This window comes from Heloderma suspectum, chromosome 4 (assembly GCF_057233095.1).
Source record: "Heloderma suspectum isolate Gila_16-S chromosome 4, 16-S_ref, whole genome shotgun sequence".
NCBI classification, from domain to species: domain Eukaryota; kingdom Metazoa; phylum Chordata; class Lepidosauria; order Squamata; family Helodermatidae; genus Heloderma; species Heloderma suspectum.
The window spans coordinates 59,713,637-59,732,920 of NC_139461.1; the positions used below are offsets into that span (position 1 = coordinate 59,713,637).

Sequence of the window (19,284 nt, forward strand, 5' to 3'; positions counted from 1 at the left end):
AGTTGTGCATGGGAGGGCCAAAATACACTCCCTTCAAGATTGGCTTATTATCTCAGTGTAAGGTGGCTTACAAATATTTGAAATAAATAAACAGCCATTTGCATCTGGATGCAGAAGCAAATATCCCTACCTTACTTATTCCGAAAGCAAATAGCCCATCTGCGTAATGCCCTCTTCCACACGTTTCATATTTTTATGTAACTGGTTGTACAACAATAAAATTTGGCTCAACTCACCAAAGATGAACCCCAGCATTTCCAAAGCCGATGCCAGCGAAAGCACTTGCCAGATGCATGTTTGCCCTTGCTTCTTGATCTTCTGGGTTCCTGATGGCTCTGTCCATAATGCAAACATTTTATTAAAAGAAGTAAACCTGTGCCTATGGAAAAGGCAAGGTCTACTGTAGCATGTTAAAGGCTAATTGGTATTTATTTATTTATTACATTTCTATACTGCCCCATAGCCAAAGCTTTCTGGGCAGTTTACAAAAATTAAAAACCATTAAAAATCTATTATAAAAAGTATAAAACCATTTACATAAAAACATATAAACACACAGCACACACACACACAACATATATCTAAAACAATTTTAAACAAGCAACCATAAGACAAATCCAGGACCTGATTAAAAACTAATCATATGCTGCAAAACCCTTAGAGAAAAGTCTTAACCTGGTGCCAAAAAAATAATAATGTTGGCGCCAGGCAGGCCTCATCGGGCAGGTCTTTCCATAATTGGGGGGTCCACCACCAAGAAGGCCCTCTTCCTTGTTGCTGCCTTCAGAGCCTCCCACGGAGGAGGCACCTGGAGGAGGGCCATAGATGCTGAACGTAGTGTACGGGTAGATTCATGTTGGGAGAGGCACTTCGTCATGGCATCAGTTTTCATAGTTAACAAACTACTTGATGGAGGAAGGGCTCAGCACAGGTGTTGCATGCAGAAGGTCCCAGGTTCAATCCCCAGCATCTCTAGTTAAATGATAGGACAGACCTCCACCTGAGACCCTGGACAGCTGTTGCCAATAAGATGAAATTAGTCTTCCCCAACCTGGTGCCCTCCAGATGTTTTGGACTACAGCTCCCAGCATTCCTAATCATAGACCATGCTAGCTGGGGCTGATGGAAGCTCAAGTCCAAAACAACTGGGAGGCATGACTGATGAACAGCTGAAGTAGACAATGCTGGGATAGCTGAGGTATGGACAAATAGTGTGACCAGTATAAAGCAGCTTCTAACATTCCTACTTCGTCAGACAAAGGAAGGTCCCACCTTCTTTGAACAGGGGGCCGTGTCTTATGCACAGCAGACTTAGGACCTTTGCTCACTGGCTCACATACATTTGCAGAAAGTTTCCAGAAATCACAGAAGAGCACAGAGCAGCAAACTTATAAGAAGGCACACTCACATCCCTAGTTTTCTTGAAAGCAGGAACGGCCATGGACTTACCAACGTCAGTGTTCAAAATCCACTGTTGCAGGAGAAGCTACCTCTTTGAAAGTCACTGGAACTGGGTATGCATCTGCACTGGAAATGGTGGCAGTACATAATGCTATGATTTCCAGCACATGATGACCAGTGCACTTGTCTCAAGTTAGAAGTTTTGTACCACTATAGGTTTATGTTCCCTTTTTAAAAAAAGAAAATGACTGAGACCTCAGTTATGCAACTCTGATGACATGTGTCTGAACTGCTTACCTAATTTCAAACTTACCCCAGGAAGCAAAACTCCGTTCAATGCATACTTATTGTCTTTGCCATTATTTTCTTCCATCAGAGAATCCATTGTAAGGCTTGGTAAGGGAAGTTATAACCAGTTTGACTGCCTCCCCCAACTTGGTGCACTCCAGATGTGTTGGGTGACAACTCCCAGGGCCGGAATCAAGGGTCAGCATAGTTGGGCACCTGCCAAGGGCCCAGCACCAAGCAGAGGGTTCCCTCACAAGAGCCCCTTCAACCTGCTTGTCCATCTGCCTTGTACTCTGGCCCAGACAGTGGTGGTGGAGAGAAGAAGCAGCATTAGATGCCACTGCCTGCTTCTTCATTGCCTCTTTGCCTGTCACGCAAGCAAGCGGAAGCAAGGAGGAAAAAGAGGAGGACGAGCGATAGCAGCTGGTGGCAATGGTGGTGAGAGGATAGACTCGCTGAGGCAGGAGCCTATTGAGGGTGTCTTAGCCAAGGGCCAGCATAGTTTATGATGGGTGATGGGAATTGTGGTCCAACACATCTGGAGGGCAGATGTGGTGAAGGCTGCCTTAATATAATAAAAACAATGAAGAATTGCATGGCACCTTAAAGGCTAACAGATGTCTTTTGGCATAAACTTTTGTGGACACTGTCCTCTCCACCGGATTGCATCTCTGATGAAGTGGTCAGTGTCCATGAAAGCTTATGCCAAAACAAATCTGTTAGACTTTAAGGTACCACAAGACTCTTTGTTGTTTTTGCTCCACTAGACTAACACGGCTACTCTTCTGGAAACTGTGAATATAATTAGGGCGCACCCATGGCTGGCTGGGGAATGCTGGGAAGTGTAGGACTTTTTTCTGCCTAAACATGCATAGGATTGCATGCTATGGCTCTTTCATTCAAGGTTAGACACTCATTCGCATAATGTGAAGGAATCATTTTTAATAGAAGGCATGAAAATACATTAGAAAACCCTTACCTCTTTAAATATTTAGCTACAATCCGTAATGCATGGATGGCCCAGATGTCACTGATAGGGTTACTTCCTTGATAAGCTGGTCTGTTCATTGGATTTGAAGGGCAGGGGGTGCGCTGATTGTAGGGAAGAGCAGTATAGGATTCAAGTGCATGGCTGGCAGGTTGATGGGGGAAGTAGAAGGAAATACATAAGAAGGTGAATTCATGTGGTCTGTCAAGGGTTTGCACATCAGTACTACTGAAAATTGGTGCTGAGTGACTTCTCTTGATTTTTCTGCTGTGATTACTATATCCCAATGCACAGATGCTCCATGTTTAGGCAACTATGTTCAAGTGTCACAAAGGACATAAGTTACACTGAATTAGCAGTATGCCATTAATAGGTTTGGAGCAGTGGTGTTGAACCTCAAGCTTGCAGGCTAAATCTGGCCTGCCTGGGGTTCAAATCTGGCCCACCTGGGGCTCTAATCTGGTCTGCTCTGGTTTTCCAGTTGGCCATGCCCTCTTTCCTCCAATTGTTTGGTGGTTTCCTGGCTTTTGCATGTTTTTTTTCCCTCCATTTTAAAACACTGAAATGCCTTTCCTAAGGCTTAGTTACTGGCAATAAGAACTTCAAGCTAAAATATGCTGGCAGTTTTGGCCTGTCCCTTTTGCCTTTGGCCCCACCCACCACTGGAATGCAGCCCCCAAGAGCTTCTCTGATATTGAATTTGGGCCTTGGGCTGAAAAAAAGTTTGACACCCCTGGGTTAGGGGTTTGGACAGGAGAGGGTTAATGGTACTAGGTTGCCAGAGTTAGATACAAATCCACTGTTAAATTTGAGCTGGCGTCGGCCAGCACTGCTTGCATTGCTAAGGGGGTCGGTTGCATGTTGTAGCTATGATTTTGCTTCTGGCTCCCATTTCCTGACAACACTGGCAAATGATCTCAGATGTGAGCTAGCTGGAAGAAGCCAAAACCTGTCCCAGTCTATTGCTCTATCTTGCTGGATGGATCACGTTGTACGCTGAGGCTAGTTTATCAGCACGTTTTTCCTATGTTATAGCTAAATGTCTCATCAAATTGTCTTCTGGCCAGAGTAAATGTTTTCCATTGGACACAGAAGATTGTACTACATTCTTACTGCCTTCTCTCCTTCCACTCAGAAAGAGTGGATTTGTATGGATGTTTACAGAACTATTAAGCCTTGTATAGACAGGACCAAGGGTCAAGCTAGATGTGATGTTGGGTGTGTATGAAGGTATTTCTAACTTTGTGCATGTGTGGGGTGCACAGGACTGATTTGCATTGGGGCTGTGGCAGGGAGGGAGGGTGGTTAACCTTTCCCCATGCATTGCAGCCCAGTCCAAACTGCCCTGCTCCCTCTTCAGTGGTACAGTAAGGCAATTTTAGACTCTGGACTTAATGGGTAATATCCAATAGGGGCTGTGCATGTGCGGCCAGCCCAGGGGGCCCAGGTCCGCACATGCACAGCCCCACAAGCCCAGGTCCACAAGGGGCCATGATATCGCACTTCTGAAGGGAAGCCCCAACAAGCGCATACATGCTCATTTCTGGAAGGGGCAAGTTGTGCCCTTTCTGGAAATGTGCGTTTTCGCCCAGGTCCATGCTGGAAAGTGTGGTATCGCAGCCATGAGCAGACCGGGGCCTTCTGGGCTCTGTGAACATGGACTGGGCTGGCAGGGCTGGCTGCATGCACATGGCCCCTACTGTATACTAGTGGATACTACCCAATATAGGTTATGGTGGGCCCCTCTTTTTCGAAGGTAATTCACTTCTTTCAAAATGTGATGTGCCAGTCTTGTTGCATTTGGAGGCCCTCCTGCTCTTCTGCTGAGCGGGGCCGTGGATTTCTGTCCCGAAGTCCTGTCCTGAAACCTGGAGCTGCTTTTAGCCACAGAAGGGAAAACACAGTGTACCTATATGCAGTGGAGGCTGGTGGCTCTGATGTCAGTGGGGCAGTGAATCCGCTCCAGGTTTCAGTCAGAACCAGTCAGAACTCTAAAGGAGTGATCCATGGTGCAGAAGCACCATGGATAGTTCCTTGAGAGTTCTGACTGGTTCTTTCTGAAACCAGGAGCAGAATCACTACCCCACTGACATTGGAGCCACCATCCTCCACTGACTCTATATTTTCCCCATGGGGCAAGATTGTGGATGGGGGATACAGCCCCAGTCTAAATCACTTCCTCAATGGCTTTTAGGGGGGAAATGGAAAGGCACTGGAGATGCCAGGCATAGAAGAGGACCCTAAAAAGGATAGTGCAGACTAATGGCACAACCCTGTGCACGTTTAGACAGAAAAAAGTCCTACAATTCCCAGCATGCCCCAGCCAACTGTCTCCGAGAAGAAGAGACATTCACAGGTGAGCTCTGGATTTCCTAGCCCCAAAGTATCCTGATTGCAACATTTCCTGTTTTCACTTACCCGACAGGAGATGGCAGACTAGCAAGTTATAGAGCGTTTTTGGGTGGGTTTCATTCTGACAATGAAGCAGAAGTAATTAGACTCCCTTTGAATTCAGTTTAGGGTGCAGACAAGAAAAGACTCTCCAGTTGTGTCACAAGATGCCAAAGGACTTGTGTCAGGCCAACATCATGATGTGCAAAAGTTACCTGAATCATTATACTGCAGCATTCCCCAACCTAGTGTCCTCTAGATGTGTTGACTGCAACTCCCATCATTTCTAGTGGCCATGCTGGCTGGGAATTATGGGAGTTGCAGTCCAACACATTTGTCTGGAGGGCACTAGGTTGGGGAAGGCTGTTATAGTGACAGCTAGAAATTTCAGAAAACACTCAGAGAGCATATCCGTACTACTTTTTTAAAAAAAATCTTTATAACACAATTAATGGATATGATTTACTCCAAATTATTCTGGGAACTTGTAATTTGTAATTTGATGGGGCTGCTGAAAGTGATCTGTTAAGAGGCCCCTAGCCGCTGCCTCCGCCTCAGGGTTCCATGAGAAGAGAGAATAACTATTAAACTAGTTTAAGTGTGTAGTATGGACCTGGCCAGGGGAAAAATGGGAGAAAACAAGCAAGCAGATGAGCTGAAAACTGGAATGTTAAACCAGACTGTCATTCATTCTCTAAAATATTTAATTTAAAAAACACTCATCAACATACAAGAAATGTTAAAATATCTTTAAAATAAAGAATAGATACATATAAAAGACACTCACCAAAGCACATCAAAGCCACTATTAGCTGTCACCCGCTCAGGCATATGGAGGGTATGTAAAGGGTCAATTATGCCCAAAAAAGGCTTAATGGCTCTAGAAGCAATGCCTAAACATGGAAATTACATAAGTGTGTATCTAGAAAAAGGACCCTCTAAAAAGATTTTGCAATAACATAAACATTGCAGAAAAACACTGACCATACAAAGTTATAGCTTCAAGGGATTGCCATGGAAAGAAAGAAGGGTGAGAATTTTACATACATGTGCATGCTCCTAATAAGGAGTAATTAAATTATGTCTAAGGACTTGTTAAAAGCATGCCAACAAAATCAATCTGCAAACAAGGATGTTTACTCAGAAGGGAAGCCCACTCTTGCCCCATCTATAGGCAGGAGGACTAAAAGCCACTGAGAGGTTGCATCCCCAGCTTCCCAAGAACATCAATACGGGCAAGACCAGCCAGGCTTGCCCCCTCCCTGCCAGAAAGAATACTCAGCTCCAATGGCCAGTTGCCCTAGAACTGGACAGCTGAAGGGCCAAGGGTTGGAGATTTTCTACACAAGGCATTTATCACGTACTTGTCATTCCCTACATATAGTGGTTTACGGGTTCTTTAAATGACATTGTGACCCTCCATTTTTGCTACTTTGTCTAACCAGCATTTTCAGTGAATTTTTTTAGAACAGAAAAATGTGGTATTAATTGTGAAAGTGAAAGAAAATGCTTTTTCCACTTGTGTATTTGCACTATTCTGCTATACCACAGCACCACCTAGAGGTTATGTAGTAAACAGGAAAGAAACGCTCTTCGTGTTGTGCTTGGATCTCAATTCTGTGACGAAGCCAAAAGTGATACAGGCGCATTAACAGCCTCATGTAGAAAAGCCCTAGCTGGGTTGTGTGTAGATGCAAGGGTTTGGTATTACTCAAATCTGTTGTAGGTTGACTTGAGGCTCATTTGATCAAAGGCAGGGGTAGAATTTTTTTTAAAATAAATTAATAAAACAAATACATTTGAGGACTGGGTGGACTAGATCTTTCTTAGTTGTAAACTTCCTTTGTGAGATACGTTTATGAGCAACTGTGCACCTTAGAAAAGCCTGGTTTTCTTTGAATAGAAAAGCAAATCTTTGGTATTTTCCAACAGCATAAATCAGTCTTCCATTACCTGGCATGCTCCAGATGTGTTGGACTATAACTCCCAGCATCCCCAACCAGCCATGCTGTTATTTTTATTGGTTTTTTTGGTTGTTTATTGTATTTATTGTTATTTTAAAACAATACTTTTATTTGTTCAAATCAAATACACAGATTGCATTAACCCTCTTTGAACATGGCAATGTATGACATATGCAAACAATTTGTTTTGCTGTATGAACCTGCGTGTGTGACCCCCGCCCCCAATCAAGCAATTAAGGTTTTTATTGAACATACCTTGAAATACCTAAAGGACTTCTTAGGAACCTCCAAAGACACTTCAAAATTCACTATAGTCAAAACCTAAGAATGTGTGTGGCATTCTGAGAAATTTCACTCATTGGTCATACCAAAACTCCTTTGGCTTTCCTTGAAATTCCTCCAAGGTTTCAACTGAGGAAGAATAACCTCCACATCCACTTTGAAATTCACTTTAAGTCAAATTCTGGTGGGGAATTGACAGGTGTACAGAAGCTCCAGTGCTGATATACTCCTGCACCATGTACACACAGTTAAACAGGTATGTGCACGTTTATTAGATGTGGTATATGCATGGGGTGCATGGAAGTTTCCATTTAGGAAGGAACCTTATCATGTGTGAAGCACAGCTCTCTGTTTATCCCCAAAACAAAAGATGACAGAACATGCAAAGTTTCTGCAAATGAGCTTCCATTTCTGTTTCCCTCATCACTTTTAACCGTAGCTTTCCCCATCGTGTATGTATGTAGATAGCATCACCGATGCAATGAATATGAACTTGAGTACGCTCCGGGAGAGAGCGCAGGACAGGAAGGCCTGGTGTGCTATGGTCCATGAGGTCACGAAGAGTCGGACACGACTGAACGACTGAACAACAAATTCTAATGCATTTGAGAATCTTTCTCAAGAAACACCTGGCTCTCTAGACATTTGTCATTAACCAGGTTCGCACGTAATGACCAACTATGACTTAAATTGCCCATAGTTAGTGGGAGCAGCGCGGGAGCAAGGGAGCATGCTGCCTCCTGCCTGCTCGGTGCTTCTGCTTCACTTACACTTTTGCAAGCAACCCGGGAATGCCCTGTTCCTGGGTTGTCCATTGTGACGTCCAAACCTGGCACTCTGGGCTGTTGAGGGAGAAACAACCCAGAGTTTTAAAAGAACAACAAACCACGGGTTCAAACTCTGGGTTGTTTAGATTTAGAACCCAGAGTCCAAAATCTACAATGGATGCAAAGTAGTAGCAGCAAACAGGCAGGAAGCAGTGCGCTCACTCGCTCCCACACAGCCTCAACAACCCGTGCATTGTTGTTACGTGCGAAGTGAGCCATTGAATGCCATGAAACAGAAGTCAGAGAAGGCTTCTCCTTCTTTTTAAAGAACTAATATAAAATCCACAAAAAGTCTACATACGCAGTCTTTACCTGTTTTTACTTTTAGTTCTTTGTAATCAAAAATAGCAACTCCAGTGGTTTCGCTTCCTGTTCCGGACGTTGTAGGAACTTTGAAAAAGAATAGATTAAATGCTTTTAGCACACATGCACTATCATAAATCAACCTAAAAATTAACTTTCTGGGCAGCAACATTTGTGTGTGTGTGTGTGTGGGGTGTTGTTTTTCAGAGTCAGTTGTGATTTTTTCCTCATGTATACTGTCATTCTGAAGAGGGATTCTGGAGAAAAAAACGGCAGCAGCTGGGAAGAACACCACCACTGTAACAGGTGGCAGCACAAAAAAAGGTATGTGCAAGGTGGGCCCGTGCTGAACCCCTTTTGCATCTCTACCAAAATGTCAGATTCTACTAAAAATGAAGGCTATGCATTGTTGCAGGATCTCCAGCCCTGAGGACAATGTGTGTGAATTTATGTGTGTGATTTCCTTATAACACTTGCACCCCAATTCTTCCCCCAAACAGCTTAGAATATAAGGTTATATAAGGTCTTATAGAAAGTTCTGAGGTAGCCTCCCATTCAAGCAGCTTACAGGCCTCCCCCCAATCTTTTAAGGTAAGTGGGCATATTTGGAATTTTGAGAAAGTGCCATGGGCATTCTCACAAAATAGCTGCCATGAGTGGGGGCTTGCCCATTTAATAAAATGGCTGCCATGGCTGCTCACAAAAACACTCATTTCCCAGATGGCAAACTGGTGAGACTAAATGAAAAGTAACTTGCCCAAGAACTTAATAGAAGGCAAAAGTGGGATCTGAGCTCCAAAACACAAAACCACTCTTTTGAACTCAAATAAAGATTCCGCTGGAAGGCGGCATTTCACTTTGGAGCATATCAGACTCCCAAAGCTTCATAAAATCATCATCATCATCAGCGGCCCTTCTCCGCGAGCCCCTGCCAAAGGAAGTGAGGCGGGTGGCTACTAGGAGGAGGGCTTTTTCTGTTGTGGCACCCCGGCTCTGGAATGAGCTCCCTAGTGAGGTTCGCCTGGCGCCTACATTGTACTCCTTTCGGCGCCAGGTGAAGACCTTTTTATTTTCCCAGGCATTTTAGCATTTTAGCTTTCTAAATTTTTATCTTTGCTGTTTTAAATCTGTATTTTAAACTCCTGTACTGCTGCTAGGTTTTATTGTGGTTGTATTGTTATATTGTGGTTTTAATGTTCTATATATTTTAAATTGTTTTATTGTGTGTTGTTTGGTTTTAATTTTTGTGAACCGCCCAGAGAGCTTCGGCTATTGGGCGGTATAGAAATAAATAAATAAATAAAATAAAATAAAAATCAGGAGGGGCAGGGAGCCACCAAGAGAGATGTCTGTGGGACATTAGTGCCCAGAGGAACCATAGTGGAGACCCCAGGGCTAAAACTACTTATAATGTGAAAACTGACAATTCAAAAGCATCACATAAGTGCTGTCATTTTACAATCACACATACACAAAGTAAGTTTTCTTACTTGCAATCAGTGGCTTGAGAGTGACTCTAACAGGCTTGCCTTTTCCAATGGGAGCATTGACATAATCTAAGAAGTCTGACTCTGGACTGGATGTGTAGAGATCAGCAGTTTTACAAGTGTCTATGACTGAGCCTCCGCCTACGGCGACATAGGAGTCAAACTCCCCCTTTTTAGCAAATTCGATGGCATCCATGAAACTTGGAAAGAAAAGAGCCTTTGATTTACTTTATCCTGCTCTAAACCACAACCAAAAAGATAAAAATATAACTGAAAAACATAAAGGGCCAGCAGTTCAGATATCAACTCCACATGATTATGGCTAATGACCCTGGCCAAAAGAACCTTCCACCCTCCCATGCCTCTGTGCTCAGAGAGGGTGGGTTGAATTCAGACTGTCCGTTTCTGCTCGTTTCCAGGATTACTGTTGGAAGTGCTGGTTCCTGTTGTGCAAGTGTAGTGGACCCAGTGGGAGTGCAGTGACAGTACTGGATTCTGCCCAATGCTTAACTTCATTGGGTTGTATCCAATAGTGTCATTCTGGCAGTGGGAGGGAACTGGTGGTGAAATGGATTTCCCCTTTTCCCTGGCAAACCCCTTCTGGGGACCCTCCGGTACAGATTTGAGGGTGTGGGGCGGGGGGAGACTGCAGCGGGGAGAAGAGGGCAGAGAAGTCCTGTTGCATGAGAGAAAGTCTATTGTGCAAGTTGACTTTTAGTCATGCAAGGGCTGAATCCAGTCCTCAGTTGCTATTTTGCAGAAGCCCAGGAATTAGTAAGCTTCTAATCTTAAACTCTTAGATCTAAAACGTAGATCTAAAAGCTTAGATCTAAAGTGCTAAACAGTAGTTGCACAACTATAAGTACCTCTGGTCTGTTGGCTCCACTCTTACATTGTCATATATTTGGAAGTTGATACCATTTGTTGTTAGAGAATCCAGTACTGCTTTCATGGGAGGGAGCTGAGAAAGGTTCTTATCTGTCATCACACAAACTTTTCTAGCACCTAAGTTCTGCAGGTCCTACAGTAAGGAAAAGTAGTTAAAAGAAAAGGGTGGGGGGAAGAGAAGGAAAAAGAATCCAAAAGGATCAAAACTCTTCTATCAACTTGTTAGCTGGCTGCCCACTGTGGGCCTCTCCACTCCACTCCTTGCTACACCTCACTTTTGCACGTTCAGTAAGCCTGATTTGTTTGTGGAAACTTGAATCCATGTGTGAATTGCTGTAATTGGAACAGGGTGTTCACCTTTTAATGATAATAATAAGTATAATCTCTGTATGAAGATAGTCCATTACAGAAGACTGCCTTCTCCTGTTTGTACCTACCTAAGCCACAGGGTCTTCTTCAGAGGCCCCACTCGGAATTCTGCTGCTGAATGAAGTAAGGTGGGTGGCCACTAGGGAGAGGGCCTTTTTGGCAGTGGCTCCCTAGTTATGGAACAGCCTTCCCAGAGAGATTTGCCTAGCACCATCCTTTTGGTCTTTTCAGAGCCAAGTGAAAGCCTTCTGTTCACCCAGGCCTTTTGAATAACTCATATAAGTCTGGGACTCACTGTTTTAAATTTTATAATTTTTTAATTTTGCAGTTGGTGCAAATTTTGTTTCTTGTATTTTGTTGCTTTTGCTTTTATGGTTTTATGTTCTATTTTGTATCTACATTACATTTATGTTTATTTATTGTAAGTTGCTCAGAGAACTTTGTGTTAAGGGGTAGCATACAAAATGTCATAAACAAAGAAACATCCTGTTATTCGCATTTGCACTAACCAGTGGGACCTGAAACAAAATGAGGGCACTCTGAGGGTATATGCCAATTGAGATGGCATATATATTTAACAAATAAATAAATAAACAAACAAACATTGAGGTCAGGGATAGGGAACCTGTGGGATGCTACTGGACTACTACACCCAACATCCCTCACCATTGGCCTTGTGAGCCAGGACCAATGGAAGCTGTAGTTAAGGATGTATGAAAGTTACTTACCATTTCACAGATCTGCTTCGCGGTGAGGGGGGAGGCGCTCCAACCTCCCCCTGGAATCCTCGACGGGGGGGAGGCGCTGCATCCCTCCCCCCGGAGTCCTGCCTGGCCAGCTCCGCTCCACTCCACGGGGATTCCGTGGAGCCGCTGGCCAGCTCCGCCAGCAGCCGGACATCCGGCCGCTGGGTAACAGGGACGCAAATGGCAGCTGCTGTAGCCGCCGCCGTTTGCGTCCCTGTACTCAACCATGATAGGCTACATAAAGACTTACGTAGCAGAGTGGAGTGCTGCTGTTCAGGGTTCTAGACACTCCATTATATTACCTCTGTTCCCTGGTTTTCTGCCTCTCCTCCTGCACCCTCAAACAGTCAGTCAGTGTTCTGTGCCCACTGAGTGCACTTAGTCCTTTCCAGGCTTTATTTGGGGTCCCTCCCCCCTTAAGGTTCTGTTGTACTTCTGCAAATCCTGGAGTTCTCCAAAGCCTGCTGAAACCTCCCTCTTGTGCATGGATGGTGCTATTTTGGCGACATGAGGATTGGTGCTCAGAGAACTGAGATCCCCATTAGAATATATGACGACGTATTTGTGCACAGTACTTAACTTCTTGGTTGCAATGCTACAGAAACCCGAAGGTTGGTACAGCACCATCTTAAGCTCTCCTTTGCTGATAGGGCAAGCTTTAGGATTCAGAAGTATACATTCTCTAATGTTGCTACAAGGCATGAAAAGTGTTCATAACGCATTTTTAAAAATTCAAATAACAGCTCTCATGGAAATATGTAAATACTAGCTTACCATGCCCACTTCTTTAGTAACTCCTTCTCCGTATCGGATACTGGAAACCGCCATCTGGAAAAATCAAGAAAGAATACATTTCAGAAAAATTGCTATGCAGAGCTAAGTGTAGACCCTGATGCTGGGAAACACTGAAGGCAAAAGGAGAAGGGGACGGCAGAGGATGAGATGGCTAGATAGCATCACCGATGCAATGAATATGAACTTGAGCACACTCCGGGAGAGAGCGCAGGACAGGAAGGCCTGGCGTGCTATGGTCCTTGGGGTCACGAAGAGTCGGACACGACTGAACGACTGAACAACAACAGCAACATTGTATTCAAGAAGCAGTAGGCTTAAAATGAACACAGCATTGTTTTTATTTTTTTCAACTGGACTTATTCATTAGGTTTACCTCAAAGGCATAGTCTGTTTTCCTCAAAGCAGCATGTTCAATATCTGGAACAGAAATTATATACCAAATTTAGCAAGCCCAGGGGTGGGCAGGAAAATAAACCTTTGCTTATGTTCCAAGAAACTCCTCGTAAGTGGATATTTTGCTTTGAAGAATGAACTTCAAGATGTTAACGCGCGCTCTCTTTTTTTTAGTATTTCACCACTGAGATTTACTTGTTGGCTCCAAAACATGCCACTATTGTCATGGATAACATGGCAAGCACCTGTATAGCATCCACATGGAGGCATCAGTTCACACAGCACCGCCATATGAATGCAGCTTGGCTGTGAGTCTGTCAACAGCATCACATGCGCCTGAGGTGATTACGTGGCACCAGCTGTCATGTACAAACTGGCACTAAAAACCTTATCAATCAGATTCCCTTTGGTAGTTCTTAATTTTTAAAAACAAGAAAGTAGTAGTCGTGGTGATGCTGAGTACCAAGTCGCATGATAATATACCTTTTTTTTTTGATCCCAGGAGTTGGCAAACTGTGTTCCTAAAACCCATAGCTTACAAAACTAATTTGTTTAAAAACTGGCCCTTAGGCAAAGATATTACTATTTTGTATTGTGAGGGATTCTGTAATAAAAAGAATCCAGAAAGACCAGACTATCTGTAATCCAGTGAATACATTCTCTCCTCAAAACATTCTCTTCTTGCTCATGTCTTTGTTTAAAAAAGCACATTTTGCCATCAGATCTAAATGCATTCATTTCTTTTAAAACCATTTTTGCTCCTGCATAGCTTTCTTCCAAGATTTCAGAGATGTGCCAGTCTCAATAAAAAGTATAATCTCACCTCTGTGATTCTCATTCTTTCTGACCAACACGACCACTTTCACTGTGAAGACTTACAGTGTCTCTTGCACTGAAGTTACAGACTTTTAGTTTAGTGTCTCTCTTTGAAGCTCTCCTTGCAGATTTGATGAGGAAAAAATGTCATAGGGCTGGATCCAAACTTAGTCATACTAGAAGACCCATGGAAATCAATGGGATGTAGATTAGTTGTGACCAATTTACGCCCCATTGATATCAGTAGATCTACTCGTATTACAACTAAGTCTGGATCCAACCCACAGTCAATAATTTTATCCAAAGTGGAACAGAGGATAAGCGAGTGCAGAAAAAAGAATCCTCCCCTGAGACAAAAAGTCAATTCCTGCCCTTCTTACCCCAGTCAAAGAACAAACCACTCCCTCTGTCTAGCAGCTAAATTAAATATTTAGTATTTGAATTCACAGCCAGTGAGTGAAGCCATGATAATGAGCCGACAGATACTTCGGAGTGCACTGGAGTGGTGACCCAAATAATTAAACAAATATATTAAAATCCTTTTTGTGCCTTCTATTCACACTTAAGATCTGCTCCTATTGGCTACTTTTTCCACTCTCTCTCACCACCAGCCCTGTTCATGGTTGACTTCCCCTAGTGTTTGAGTCTGTTGTAGTTTCTGTAATTAATTTGACATCTCTAAGACATGTCCAAGCCACTTACACTACTTCTTTTTGATGGTATAATAGCTGTCCTGCTGTTGTATTATTTGACAGAGCTAAGCTTTTGTTAAAGACTTTATTGAGCTTGGAAAATTATATTGTTTCCCTTGGAATACACGTACCCATGAAACATAGAACAGTTCTTGAAGAGGAGTCACAATAAAGTCACTCCTTTACAAACTCATCATTGTAGTTAAATATTTATTTTTACAATTTTGTATGGGCCCTAAATGTGTCTATTAAAATGTCAAAAGCAGCATACATAAAAGAAATAAAAGTACAGTGGTAACAGGCACTTGGATAATATGCACTTGGATTCCTCCATAACCAGCAGTTTTTGCTTTGCAAATGCTCCGCTCCACTTAATTCAACAGTGCAAATACCAAACAAGTGTTTTTATTATATATGTACACTGAGCTTCCTTTAGAAAGCTCAGAGGTGCTTACATGAGGCTTCTAGTGATCTCCAACCCATGGCAGATACAGAGCCAAATTCCAGTCCAGCTAAACTCAGTGATGCAACTTAGATCAACATCGGGCTTGATTTCATATTTTCTTTGGAACTCTTCAGTTTACTTCTGTCTGGAAGCCTATTGCTGACACACTGGCTGTTCAGCTCAAATCAATATGTAAAGTTCAGTCTGTTTCCCTCAACCTCACTTGCTTCCTTAAGGTTGCTGGGTCACAACTGATATGAAATGCCACAACAGGAAGAATTCCTCTTCAGTGCAGTTCTTAAAAGGTGCAGCATCCCTGTCAGGATCTAAACCAGGACTGCAGATACTCAGGCCTGTGAGCCAAATTCAGCCCTCCGGGATTCCCCAAATGGCCACATCCCCTTCCCCTGGCCCCACCTTTCCTATTGTTTGGTATCCTGGCTTTTGTGCAGGTTTTCCCCCGTTCTAGAAGTTTGAAATGCCTCTCCTATGGCTTAGCTACTAGCATTGAGAGCAGTAAACTAAAATATGCATGTACTCTGGGTGTGCCCTCTTTGCATCTGGCTCCACCCCTTTTGCATTCAGCCCCACCCACCATTGGAATGCGCCCCCCCCAGAGCTTCTCTGAAATGGAATTTAGCCCTCAGACTGAAAGAGGTTCAACACCCCTAATCTAAACTTTAAAGCAGTCCTGTGCTTCCTTGGCCCGCTGACCCACAGTCCGCAGCTCTCTCAGCCTTCCTTCCCTGGCCATTTCCTTTTTTGCCAGTAATGCAGAGGCCCTGTCTGGAGGGCCAATATGAGGGTTTGGCTCTGCCCTGTATTCTCCTTGGCTCCTTCTTTCTTCAGCTCTATGTCTGAGTAACCACTTGTTTCTTCACTTCCATCCTTTTCAGCCTACTGCTACTTTGTCCTGCTTCCGTTGGCCTGTCATTTGATCAGCCCCCCACCACTCTTTCTATCCTGCCATTGCAGTCAGCCCCTCCTCACCTTAAATGCCAGGAGCCCCTTCCCTCATTAACCCCTTCTTGCCTCAGTACCCTGTCTCTGCAAGCCCAGTTTCCCTTTCCCTTCCTCCCGGAGGTTCCCACTTTTCCATTCATTGCCTACTCTGTGACCTGGTTTACATGTAACAACAACCCAGAGTACGGGCTGATCATGGATTGAATATGGGTTGTTATGTGTGAACCCTGCACTATGGTTTTACTATGGGTTTTTAACCATGAACCACCCAGGAACAGAACCCATAGTTTGTTGTTGGGTTGTGAACTCTGTAACCCATAGGTAAACGATAGTTCTGAGTGAATGTAACAACAACCTACGACTCAAAGAAATGTTTTAAATAAATAAAAATCAACAACAACCCATACTCAACCCACAGGGCCAGTTTGCATGACAGTAGGGTGGTTATTAAGCCATGGTGGCTTGTTAATCACCCTGCCTATGCTGGCCAGATTTATATAATTACCCTTGCTGGCATGGCTTGTTGTGACATCTGAACCCAGCAAGGGTGGGTGGCTGGGGTGGTTAACAAACCACCCAGAACCCATGGCCTGTTTTAGGGTTTCTGGGTGGCTTGTTAATAATCCCAGCCACCCACCCTGGCACATGCAGGGTGGTTAACAAGCCACCATGGTTTATTAACCACCCTGCAATCATGTGAATCAGATCAGTCTCTGGGTTGTCATTAAGTGCAAACCAGGTCTGTATCTTTCCTTCGACTGAATTGCCTCAGGGTTCCTGATATCTTAGCATCCCTACCTCCCATGACCTCTTGCTGGTCCTCAACCTGCCTCCCAAAGCTTCTCCTCTCCGTAGTGCTTGTGTGAGGTTTAAACCCCAGCCAAATTGTCAACTTCCCTTTCCATTACAGGAGCTGGACTGCAAATATTCTGACACCTCCATTTGCTGAGCATTTGGAATGTGCGTTAAGCAGTTCAGACAATCAGCTTCAGAGGCCTCAGTGCCATAAGCACAATGGATAAACATCAGTCATAGATACATCCATCTTTATGCCACAGAAACCCAATGGGAGCAGTTGCGGGTAATTCAGTAAGGGCAGAGATGACCTTGAAGCTATCATTGTATAAATGAAGCTCTGCATCCAAGACCAAACTTAGTAAAACAGAAGCAAATACTGTGGCTGGACAATTGCTATGCATACATATTGATTTTTTTTTTTTTTTTGCTGCCTGTATGGTATCTAATTACCATCTAGCTGTGTGCTGATTGACAACACAACTGGGTTGGCCTAATTCTGGTTTCTACCTGGAGAAAGCACAAGTCATCTCATTGCCTCACTTCCCTTTATTTAAAACAGTGATAAGAAATGAATGCCTTTGAACCCTTATCAGCTAAGGTATCACCACCCAATGTCTTTACACTGTGGAGCTGCAGCCAGGAGCAGCTGGCTGGCTGAAAGCTCTGTATGGAGATTCGTAAGATGCTTGATGTGAGGCAAAGGTAGAGATGCAGAAGCTCATGCCATGGGCCAGATCCAGTCGTCTTGGGCTCCCCAGATGGCCATGCCTCTTCCCTTGGCCCCACTGCTTCTCCCCCCCAACCACCAATTGTTTGGTGGTTTTGTGGCTTTTGTGCATCCCCCGCCCCATTCTAAAAGGTTGAACTGCCTCTCCTAAGGCTTAGTTATTGGCAGCAAGCGTTTTAAGCTAAAAGATGCTGTCATTTTTGGAATGTTGGCCCTGCTCCTTTTGCCTTCGGCCCCACGCACCACTGGAATGTGCCCCCTGAGCGCTTCTCTGAAATTGAATTGGGCCTTTGGGCTGAAAGAAGTACAACACCCCCAGGTGAAGGTCTGGGGCAGGACATGCCGCACCAGCCCTATCCAGGTGTTCTAATCTCCCACGTGATTAGAACTGTATGAAGGAGAGCAGGGAGGGGTGTGCTAGCTCCCACCCACCATTACTGTTGCTCTGCAGGGATTGGAGGGGATAGGTCTTGCAGTGGTGAGCCTGTTCTACTTCTGTACAGTCCCCACGGAACTTAGAGCCCTGATGTAAAGGATGGGGATGGAGCCCACTTTCCCGCAGGCAATTCTAATCGTGTGAAGGATTCTAACACCTGAATAGGGCTGCCATTGACTCTGTTTTGATTCAAATAGGTGTACATGCTCTGAGACCGAGAAAAGCCCCAAGGGGTGGCACCCACCCCACACATCACTAATTCCACAACACTTAAAACTAATCTCTGGCTTTGCTAATATAAGGACTGTCATGTTTCTCTGCACTTCTGCTCTGTGCCACCTCAGGAACCTGTGTGCTTCGCCCATGGCAAGAGGCAGATGAGATATATCTGGCCTTTGCGTTTGCAGACATGGATGTCAGCCATTGCTTCTTTGGGCTTTTCTACACAAGGCATTTATTATGTGCTCATCATTTCCTACTTGTGGTTGTTTATGATTCTTTAGATGACTTCCTGACCCTCCAGTTTTGCTTCTGTGTCCAACCAGCACTTCCAGCAAGTTTTTTTTGAGCATGAAAATGCAGCATTTAATTGTGAGAGTGAAAAAAAGCACTATTTTTACTTGTGTATTTGCGCTATCCACTATAGCGCAGTGCTACCTAGAGGTTATGTAGTGAAAAAGCAAGAAAGCAGATACTTTTCGTGTCGTGGCTGGATCTCAGTTCTGCAATGAAACCAAAAATAGATACAGTGGATTAACAGCCTTTTGTAGAAAAGCTCTCTATCTCAAAATGTACTGCTAGGTGTAATCTGATGCTTGCATCACCTACCATAAGAACATAAGCAGAGCCATGCTGGATCAGACTAAGGTCCATCTAGCGCAGCATTCTGTTCACACAGTGGCCAACCAGCTGTCGACCAGGAACCCACAAGCAGGGCATGAGTGCAACAGCACCCTCCCATCCATGTTCCCCAGCAACTGGTGTACCTAGGCTCACTGCCTCTGCTACTGGAGGAAGCACATAGCCATCAGGACTTGTAGCCATCGATAGCCTTCTCCTCCACGAATTTGTCCAACCCCCTTTTAAAGCCATCCAAATTGGTGGCCATCACTACAGCCTGTCGTAGTGAGTTCCATAGTTTAACTATGCGCTGTGTGAAGAAGTCCTTCCTTTTATCTGTCCTGAATCTCCCACCAATCAGTTTTATAGGATGACCCCAGGTTCTAGGATTTTGAAAGAGGGAGAAATGTTTCCCTATCCACATTCTCCACACCATGCATAATTT

General features: G+C 44.1%; 1 protein-coding gene across 4 annotated transcripts in view; it reads right to left on the reverse strand.

The window, feature by feature from the left end:
• ADHFE1 (alcohol dehydrogenase iron containing 1) overlaps positions 1–19,284 on the reverse strand; it is a 29,678-nt gene that overhangs the window by 7,214 nt on the left and 3,180 nt on the right. For 2 of the 4 annotated variants that reach the window (XR_014790106.1, XM_084849402.1), the window contains exons 3-11: positions 18,695–18,721; positions 13,103–13,146; positions 12,709–12,762; positions 10,798–10,952; positions 9,935–10,131; positions 8,454–8,531; positions 5,856–5,961; positions 2,669–2,821; positions 237–335 (exon numbers count right to left, since the gene is read on the reverse strand). Coding sequence is in view for 3 of the 4 variants with exons in the window: in XM_084849402.1 (XP_084705528.1) it covers positions 237–335; positions 2,669–2,821; positions 5,856–5,961; positions 8,454–8,531; positions 9,935–10,131; positions 10,798–10,952; positions 12,709–12,762; positions 13,103–13,146; positions 18,695–18,721 (913 nt within the window). In the remaining variant the exon portion in view is untranslated. The remainder of the gene's footprint in view (positions 1–236; positions 336–2,668; positions 2,822–5,855; positions 5,962–8,453; positions 8,532–9,934; positions 10,132–10,797; positions 10,953–12,708; positions 12,763–13,102; positions 13,147–18,694; positions 18,722–19,284) is intronic. The other 2 variants (XM_084849403.1, XM_084849404.1) reach the window with 2 other exon arrangements.